The 9,952-nt window shown below is 40.5% G+C and overlaps 1 protein-coding gene across 1 annotated transcript; it reads right to left on the bottom strand.

Annotated features, from left to right (window-relative positions):
* Nucleotides 1-5,493: 5,493 nt before the first annotated feature.
* On the bottom strand, nt 5,494-9,685 carry LOC109892248 (galanin receptor type 2-like). Its single transcript, XM_031825930.1, has 2 exons — nt 9,291-9,685; nt 5,494-7,571 (listed from the first exon to the last, which is right to left on the bottom strand). The coding sequence occupies exons 1-2, from the start codon at nt 9,662-9,664 to the stop codon at nt 6,818-6,820; spliced, it is 1,128 nt and encodes a 375-aa protein (XP_031681790.1). The 5' UTR covers nt 9,665-9,685; the 3' UTR covers nt 5,494-6,817.
* Nucleotides 9,686-9,952: the final 267 nt, after the last annotated feature.

The following is a 9,952-nucleotide window of genomic DNA, read 5'->3' as shown; positions in this document are numbered from 1 at the left end:
TGGGGTAACATTATAAGAAATAACACATAAAAAAAAAATACTGCATAGTTTCCTAGGAACGAGAAGCGAGGCGGCAATCTCTGTCGGCAACGGAAGTAGCATCATCACAAGGGCCTTTGTTGTTGTTCTGGGATTGATTTGCACTTTTTGCACCAAAGTACGTTCATCGCTAGGAGACAGAACGCGTCTCCTTCCTGAGCGGTATGACGGCTGCGTGGTCCCATGTTGTTTATACTTGCATACTATTGTTTGTCCAGATGAACGTGGTACCTGCAGGCGTTTGTAAATTGCTCCCAAGGATGAACCAGACTTGTGGAGGTCTACAAATCTTTTTCTGAGGTTTTGGCTGATTTCTTTTGATTTTCCCATGATGTCAAGCAAGGAGGCACTGCGTTTGAAGGTAGGCCTTGAAATACATCCACAGGTACACCTCCAATTGACTCAAATTATGTCAATTAGCTTATCAGAAGCTTCTAAAGCCATGACATAATTTTCTGGAATTTTTCAAGCTGTTAAAAGGCACAGTCAATTCAGTGTATATGAACTTTTGACCCACTGGAATTGTGATAGAGTGCGTTATAAGTGAAATAATCTGTCTGTAAACAATTGTTGTAAAAATTACTTGTGTCATGCACAAAGTAAATGTCCAAAACTATAGTAGATTCCAAAACTATAGTTTGTTAACAAGACATTTGTGGAGTGGTTGAAAAATGAGTTTTAATGACTTCAACCTAAGTGTATGTAAACTTCCGACTTCAACTGTATGTAAACAGACCATAAATGTCTCAATGTTTGTTTTTTTGGAATGCTGTGTGTTATACTATGATACAATATCGGTACTTGTTCCATTTACAAGTTTTCTAAATCCTATGAACTCATTTCAGCAGTGTATGGCTGTAGATTGATTCCATTGTTTGTATGGAATGTTGGCATATTGGCAGTTCATTAGAATTTTGGGGGGGAATCATTCCACTTAAACTGTCTGGCTAGCTAACTAACAAACATACTGTGGCAGTCATCTTCAAATGAATTGTTTTATTTAATATCGTATTACAGCACTGTTTGACCAATGGCTTAACAACTCCCCTACCAAAATGGCTGACCTTTTTATATCATCATAAGAAGGTTTCATGACCACTCTAGTATTCTAATTCCTAATTCTATGCTATTTCCTCACAGTCCTTATATAAACCTGTGCTTTGTCAATCTCAAACCATATATCCAACTCCCCGACATTACCCTCTCTTGACCCAACCATTGATTTCCCTTTAATAGCTGATCTGTCCATGCCAGCCTTGCCTATTAGTGTCTTCAATATTCTAGATATTTGATAGTCAAGAGGGACTCATACATCACCACTATCAGCAAGTAGGGGTTAAGTATACTGTATTTCCTTTAAGGGTCCGTAGGCACACTTGGCAGCATCATAAGCCTAAGCACATTCTTCAAGCTCCCTCCTTCAGCCAGCCACGTAGTTCTTGTTGGATTGTTGTTGGATGTTTCCACAGCACAGTTTGATTTCACATATTGGGTTGAACAAGCACTCTTGCCCAGAGAAACCTTTCAGTTGTGAATGTATCCTACATTTATATGCCTGGTGCCTTTCTAATTAGGCCTACATCTGTTGCAGTAGGAGAAGGCTTCTTTTGCAGGGAGGGAGGAGGATAATACATGGAATCCGTGGATGAGTATTACATCCCCTATGCAGACACCAGTCCTGAGCTGGAATTACTAATGAACAGACACAACCAGAGTGGAAATATTAGGCCCTGTGTTGGAAACTGTTGGAAAACCTGCTCATATATCCATTATTGGCAGGACTCGCGGTGGTCGTAGATATAATTACAGTGACCTATTTCAAAAAACTACTAAATCAATGAGACAGACACATGTAGTAGTTACAGAAAATCGAATGTATACATATGTACAAAATGACCAAGTGAAGACCGCTATAAACGATCATATACCAGATATAGGATATATCAAAAGCAGTAAGGGAGCTTGCTAACTGCCTGCTGAGTGTTGGAAATGATTAAGTTCCTTATATTAGAGAATTAAAGTGTGTGTGTGTCTGTGCAAGTGTGTGTGTGTATTATGTTCTGCCTGACTTTCTTAGATCCATATCAAGCAAAAAGGCTTTTTTTTAAAACAGTCTATATGATGCTAAGAAGTAATTAGGGTGAGTTTTTTCAAATGTTGTCTATTTATGTTCCAAATTGTTCTTCTAGTTAATTCTACCCTGAGTCATAGCAACCGGAGGCTGAAGTCTCATAGATCACGTTTACTGCTGCCTGACACCCCCGGATTTCGGGAATGGAGGGGTTTTAACAGCATCAAGGCCATGACTAAAGCACTCCACTCCTCTAGACTTTCAGCTCTGCTATGATCATCTTCACAGGAAGTGTCTACACTGCAGATGGGTTCTGAGGGAAATGGAGGTTATGGTTTGTCCACTCACCTCTATGACTTTTCCTTGGATCATCAGTAATTACAACACATTACTACGTATTTAAAGTCTTCTTTCAAGAGTTAATCATGGGACATTCAATGCCATCTAATCTAACAGCATATTCCCTATATACACTAAGGGTATGTTTGTAATTATTTGTTATCCACCCAGTTGGCCCACACTTTATCACCCAAGCTTAATACAAGTCCGTAATGCTCTTGAGAGAGGAGAGACTGTTACATAAGAACAGATTCAATTCAGTACAAGCCTGAAACCGTACAAATGAAACCATTCATCACTAACCACTAAATTGTTCTTCAAGAAAAAAGTGTCTGAGGCTTAAAGCAATAAGGGTAGCCTGATATAAAAACTTTTCAAATCTATCAGTCCATGGAAGTGCTGCAATAACGGTCTTGAGGAGTTAGTAACTCTCCGTGGTGAGAGACAATGACGTATTTTTCAATTAAAAAGACAATTAGATGGAGTATTGACCTGCTGGTAGAGTATGTTCAAGCTCTACTTCTACTAGGCAATAAAACAGTTCATAAAATTAAAGCACAGACATTTACCCAGTTTGTCGGAACATATTTAATTTGTTTGTCACAAATTTTTCATTATCCTGCTTCTAATTTGGTAATATTGAAGGATAATGGACATTGTAGGCTACCAATGGAGTTCTCTTTGAAAGATAACTCATTGCAGTTGTATCATCTGCCCACAGATTGAAGTGGTACAATGTCAAACAGTAAGGCACTTGATTCTTGACTCAGCTGGTGCGTGGACATGGATTTGAATCTCTGTCTTTTGTCAATATAAAAATCCAGGACATTGTGTCCGAGCTGCGTCATTCTGGGATGGAGGAAATCTTCCGCACAATAGAGTTATCCTAACAGTGAACGAGTGAGAGAACACATCTCAGGGACGAATCCGTAGAGACAAACCACTCTCTATTTAACTTCAAATCTTGTACCACCACTGCACACTTGACAGATGTTACAGTCAATTACTGTGAGCCAAGATAAAAGCTTTCATCCCAGCCTTAATTGCTTGCTTTGGGTTTTGGGTGTGACATGCTACATTTCAAGCTGAAATGCCTTACAGCGTGATTACATTAAGGAATGCACTCCCACCATGATGATGATACACTTATGAGTCATAATCATGCTGTTTATGCATAACGTTGCTTACATTTAGCACACATTGGACAGAGTCATTCTGTAATGTCTATGCATGATAATTACATTTGGCTTTCTTATTTACAAGTTTTATTCTTTAATCAGGAGCTCCTTCAAAGTGAAGCAGAGGCAACTCCTGTATGCAAATGCTGCCCAGGTCAAATTCCAGAGATGCAAGGATCTCTGGGGGCTCCCTCTTTCTCCCCTTTCTCGCTCACTCAATCTCTCTGCTTCATTGATATTCTATTACAGTATGAGTTACTTCCTAGAGGAAAAGGAACAATCTGCCAAGAACAGGTAGGCCTAAATCAGTGGAGGCTGCTGAGGGGAGGACGGCTCATAATAATGGCTAGAGTGGAGTCAATGGAATGGTATCAGACGTGGTTTCCATGTGGTTGATACCATTCCATTGACTCCATTCCAGCCTTTACTATGAGCCGTCCTCCCCTCAGCAGCCTCCACTGGCTTTAATGGAGAAAATAATCCTCTTTCGTGTGTACGCACAGCACTGTGTACTCTATCTTCATACAGTTTCATATTTACTCCATGTACAAACGTGGTCAGATGCATTCAAGAATGTAACGCTACAAGGTGTGAAACAGATGAGGGTAAGCGTTCTGAGGACAAGGGAGGCTGCAGGCTTATTGATTGGTTGCCACGACACTTCAGAAACAAGTACTGAGCCTTTTAGAGCGTCATTGAAAAATCCTCAAAAAATCACAAGACAAACAATGCCTTTCTATAATCATATCAGTGCGAAACAGAGAGCCTGTAGTCCAGTAATTATATTTACTGTCTGTACTCATTGTAGTGAATGAAACATGGGAAATTATTGCCTGCCATTGAAAGAATACCATCAATAGAGTTGGTGGATGTATCGAACCACCATTTGGAGAGACAATTATACAATGTGTAGGATGGTGAGCCTGACTAGAAAGGTCTTAGAAAATGCTTCATAAGAATTGGGTGAGACTGAACCTGTGACTGTTAGTATGATAATAGTCATTTTATTAGACATGCAGTATACCTGAAGTAGGATTTAGCTAATTGAGGCTCCTCACGTCTTGCATTGTAAATTAGTTCTACTCTTGGCATGATAATAGTTGCTGTCTTCTATTGAGATCGGATGAGCTCATTTCATTTTACAACCTTCAGAATGGATGATGTGTGAAACTGACCACTTTAGAGCATTGTTGTCCTACTACCTTTTACTAACGAAGGCTCTCAAAACGAACACACAAAGCATTTCTAATGTGAAGTGTGTGTCACGTGTGTTTCCTCCTATTATTAATGGGTGAACAAGAAAAGGACACATACTCCACCCTGGCTTTTAGATGGGTAATGTGCATGTTGCCAAACCTAGCATAGCAAAGAACACAATGAGCTGTGATGAGACTGACACAACTCCTTATTGCTTTTCTAAACGTCTCAATACTGTACTTATGAATATTCATGTAGGGACTGAAATCCCATATAGGGATAAAAAGCAATTCCCATGAAAGCAATTGTTATTCCCCCAGGCGGAATTTGCTTTTACTTAGTCATACTGAGAGTTAGAGACCTTGAAAATCTACAGTATATGGGCTAAGATACCCATGAGGTGGTGAGCTATTTGTTTCACTGGAAAAAGTGTTAGTAAGCTGAACCAATTGAGCTTTTAAAGCATGGTCTGTTAGAGCTTGAATGTTTAGAACACACAATATTTGCTCATCTTAGTTTAAACAAATTGCTTATGAATAGCTACTTTACATGAATGTACCTTTCATAAAAACTACATAAGGATATGTCTAGGTTTAGGGTTGAACCGGGTTGTGCACATGAAGCTTGGATTAGGGTTAGATATGTTACCAATAATAGCATTAAATACTGCAACATAAAACATTTTATTTGATCATTGATATTTACATCCACAAACAAGTTAGAGAAGAGCATAAAGTACAGACATAAGGAAGTGTCACAAAGGCAAAAACAAATAATCCAGAAAGCACATTGCATTTTGATAAAATGACCGGGTATAAAGGGCAGTTCTAAATATAAAATATATATATTCTGGCCTTTTGCATGAAAATCAGTCCTGCTGGTGGAAAATGGCATTTCTTGGAATTTCTAAATGAGAGGGAGGGTAGTTTATCACAGCAGTGAGGTAGTATACAAGCTTTTAAGGAGACTCAACTAGAAAAGGGGAAACCAGGAAAGTGAAGAAAGGAAACAGAGAACGTTGACTTCATAGAGTTTAACAGACAGATTAGCTAATACAAGTGACTAGAGGCCATAAAGGATAATATAGTTAGCAGCATGGCATTTACAACAGCAACACAACTCTTAAGTGACTGAGTGCAGTAAACATAGAGAGAAACATGCAAAAAATACAAATATGTGCAAAGCAAAAAGATACCACCACCAGCCTAATACATTTGAACACATATCCTATTCATAGGTTGCACCTACATCACTTGGTCACGTCATGCCGTTGTTATGAGCATTCTCAAGCCGCCCTCTGCCATAGTGGTGCCCAAAAGTTGTGATAAACCCAGTCATTCTGAACGGAGGGTAATGACTGCTTCATCTAAATTACAATGACGTTGCTAAAGTAGGAAAATATTTAGTAGGAAACAACTTTGCCATCATTATCATTTCATAAAATGTACTTTAGACAGAGGGTAATGTTGTCATTAACTAGCAAAGTTTGTCAAAAATAGCTAGCAATGCTAAAATCCGGTGATCTCCACTCAATCTTAGCTTGCTAGCTAACGTTATTCTGCAAGTCCATCTGATGACATCAAAATGATGACAAAAGGTTTTCCTTCTAATTATTTACCTCCTTTTGAAATGTAATTGTATTTCCAAGCCATTGTAATGCACTTGATGATGTCTTCCTCAGAGCTCATTGATAATGCATAGAGTAGAATGCTCAGTCAGCATCATCAAACAAATGTTCAAACCAATATTGTGATGAAACATAGGTGCAACCCATAAATTAAATGACTAGTAGTCTAATTTATAATGATATATTTGAACCATTCTCATGTTTGTTTCTTTAAGGATCATGCTCTCTTTACCCTCTCATCAAATTCCCATTTGTCACCATCTCAAATACCGAGATACTGTCATCAGTGAGTTTCCCTTTGAGGTTGGAATACAAAGTCTTTGTGATAAGGCAATCTGCACAGTCCTTTACCATAGGCCTCATCTTTCAAGACTGTTTCTGGAAATGGCTTATAGTTGCTTCTCTCGGCTCGGCGATGGGCCGGCTGCTCATCTCACAGTCATTTTGTCGTACATTGTCCTCATTCATTTGTGACACTTCTGTGGACCCCGCCTGGAACCCAGGCACTGTGTTGGCTACATGTACCACATGCACTTTGTTCCTGCCGTTCTTACTGAGAATGCAGCTGAACACCTTCTTGAAGCCTTTCCGAAAGTGCTTGGACACCAAGGCGTACACAATGGGGTTGAGGCAGGAGTTGGCGTAGGCCATGCAGTGAGATAGGATCCTGAATGCGTATGTGGTCTGGTTGAAGGGGAAGTCTCCGTACAGATAGCATAGGATCACCACATGATAGGGCAGCCAGCATATGCAGAAGAGCACTGTGACGATGATGATCATTTTGGTGACTTTGCGCTTAGCCCTCTTGGACTCTGACATCCCGTCCAGAGGGTCCACAGCAGTCCACAGGTACTTGATGGTTCTGGTGTAGGACAGGCTCACGATGAGCACAGGGATCACATAACCAAACACAAAGGTGCACGTGTCCAGCACCTTGCGGTTGTACTCCTCCCAACCTGGAACACAAACGTTACTGTTGGCGTAATCTATGAGGTCGTAGTAGCTCAAATACGGTCCTGCGAAGATCAATGATAGTCCCCAGATGACTACCATGGCAACCACGGCATTACAGGGCGTTCTCAACTCTCTAGAGCGAAGAGGGTAGCGAATGGCCAGATACCTATACCAAACAGAAATATTTAGTTACATATTCCATTAAAACATAATGCCATGAATCAACTGAGTGTACAAAACATTAAGTAACACCTTCCAAATATTGAGTTTTACCCCACCCACCATTTTTCCCTCAGAATAACCTCAATTCGTCGGGACACGGACTCTACAAGGTGTCGAAAGTGTTCATCCAAATGGATGCTGGCCCATGTTGACTCCAATCCTCCCCACAGTTGTGCCAAGTTGGCTGGATGTCCTTTGGGTGATGGACCATTCTTGATACACACTGGAAACTGTTGCGCATGAAAAGCCCAGCAGCATTGCAGTTCTTGACACAAACCGGTGCACCTGGCACCTACTACCATACCCATTCGAAGGCACATAAATATTTTGTCTTGCCCATTCAACCTCAATGGCACACATACACAATCCACGTCTCAATTGTCTCAAGGCTTAAAAATCCTTCTTTAACCTGTCTCCTGCGTTACATCTACACTGATTGAAGTGGCGTTAACAGGTGACATCAATAAGGGATCATAGCTTTCACTTGGATTCCCCTGGTCAGTCTCATGGAAAGAGCAGATGTTCCTAATGTTTTGTACACTCATTGTATGCTGTTTGCTTTATATGTGTAATTGCAAGTCAACTGGGATTTCATTATACTCCACCTTCTAAATGGAATTAATTGTTTTTACTGTTGTGTTGCTTGCACAAAGACATACAAATATTATGAGCGCTTGCTTCTGGGGCTTTAATAGAAAAGCGGCACATTGGTGCTGCAAATGGAACTCATGAAAGGGCAATCAGTGTGTGTGTATATTGTTCATCCCAACCTGGCAGTGAAATAATTGCTGCTGGGTATCATAGGTATCAGCTGTAGCCTGAGTGGATGCTCATTGTTCACATAGAGGACATCTATCAAATGAATGTCCCCCTCCAAAAGGTAAACAACACCAGGGTTTCTGCTCCCTTATTTAATATAGGGGGAAAGAAGACCAGCTATTTTCACTGGGCTGAGCATAGCGAAGGCCCTGCAGAATAAAAGTCATCCATTTATGCAGGAAAGAAGAATATGTCCATTTCATGTAGGGATAACACATTAGTGGTCTTTTACTGTACTCAATCACAGATTCAGCCTCAATTTCAGGTTAAGACCTACTCTTTCATTTCCACATTTTAATGCAGATAAAATGCCCTTCCCTTGATCACATGAATACTGGGTTTCATTAACATGACCAACAGGGTTGCCAAAAAATACATACCTGATTAGCATTCTCCCTATCTCCCTATGCTCTGAAAATGTCAAGGCTGTTTTGTAATAATGACCAGTGGATGACTACAGCATAGGTTACTGCCGTGTGCTTTGCTAAATGAGCGTCCATCCTCTTCTGTAGAGAGAGCATTGGGCGCTTGTATAGAGAGGAAGTGTGCTGGACTTTAATGAGGTGAGGGAAATAGTGTCCTTGAACTCTGTACTTTAATTGGCATCGACCTTCAGAGATGCTGCACAGGTCAGCCGAATAAAAATGGCAAAATATTTCACAAATTAAGTCTATTCCTATCAACTCCTTGTTATGAGCCATAAAGAAGTACTAAGCCAAAATTAGAATAAAGATATTCTTATGGAATCTGTATACATGTAGAAATATTTGTATAGAGTATTTCAATGTTTTGACATTTTAACGTAAAATGAGACATTAGCGAACAAGAGCTACAGCGTACATACCTGTCGACAGATACAGCGGCCAGCGTGAAGCTGCTGGCGTACATGGTGAGGTTGATGAAGAAGTGGACCACCTTGCACATGAAGGAGCCGAACACCCAGCCCTCCAGGGAGTAGATGGTGGCTTGGAAAGGCACGCAGAAGATGATGAAGAAGAAGTCGGCCACGCTGAGGTTGAGGATGAACAGGTTGGTGGTGTTGTATCCCACCTGGCCGCTGCGGAGGAGGACGGCCAGGACCAGACTGTTCCCAATAGTGCCCAGCAGGAATATGAGCGAGAACACCACGGGCACGATCACACTGGTGGGATTCAGCTGGTAGCTGTCGGATGTGTTCCAGTGCCCTGCTGTTTTGCTGAAGTCTTCCAGATCTGACATTTTGGGAGTACTTTATAAGTTCTGTAAAAGAATAAGAGAAGTACATGATGTGTTTAATGCTGCTGAATTATGACTGCAATGGGGCTACAGGGACTTTAGGGAACACAATACGGATCATTGTTGAACGTATGGGTTCACAAATGTTTTAAAACCAATCCATTCAAATGTTCAAACCACGAGGATAGGTAGGAAAGTTCATTAAATATTTCTGGTTCTCATAACACTACAATTTCTATTATGTCTCATGTCCTGAATCCATACATTGTGCAAATTTGAGCAACTATTTCC

The sequence above is a fragment of the Oncorhynchus kisutch genome, linkage group LG6 (assembly GCF_002021735.2).
Source record: "Oncorhynchus kisutch isolate 150728-3 linkage group LG6, Okis_V2, whole genome shotgun sequence".
Classification (NCBI taxonomy): Eukaryota; Metazoa; Chordata; class Actinopteri; order Salmoniformes; family Salmonidae; genus Oncorhynchus; species Oncorhynchus kisutch.
The sequence above is the reverse complement of the archived record's forward strand: the minus strand, read 5'-3'. Positions and strand labels throughout refer to the sequence as shown.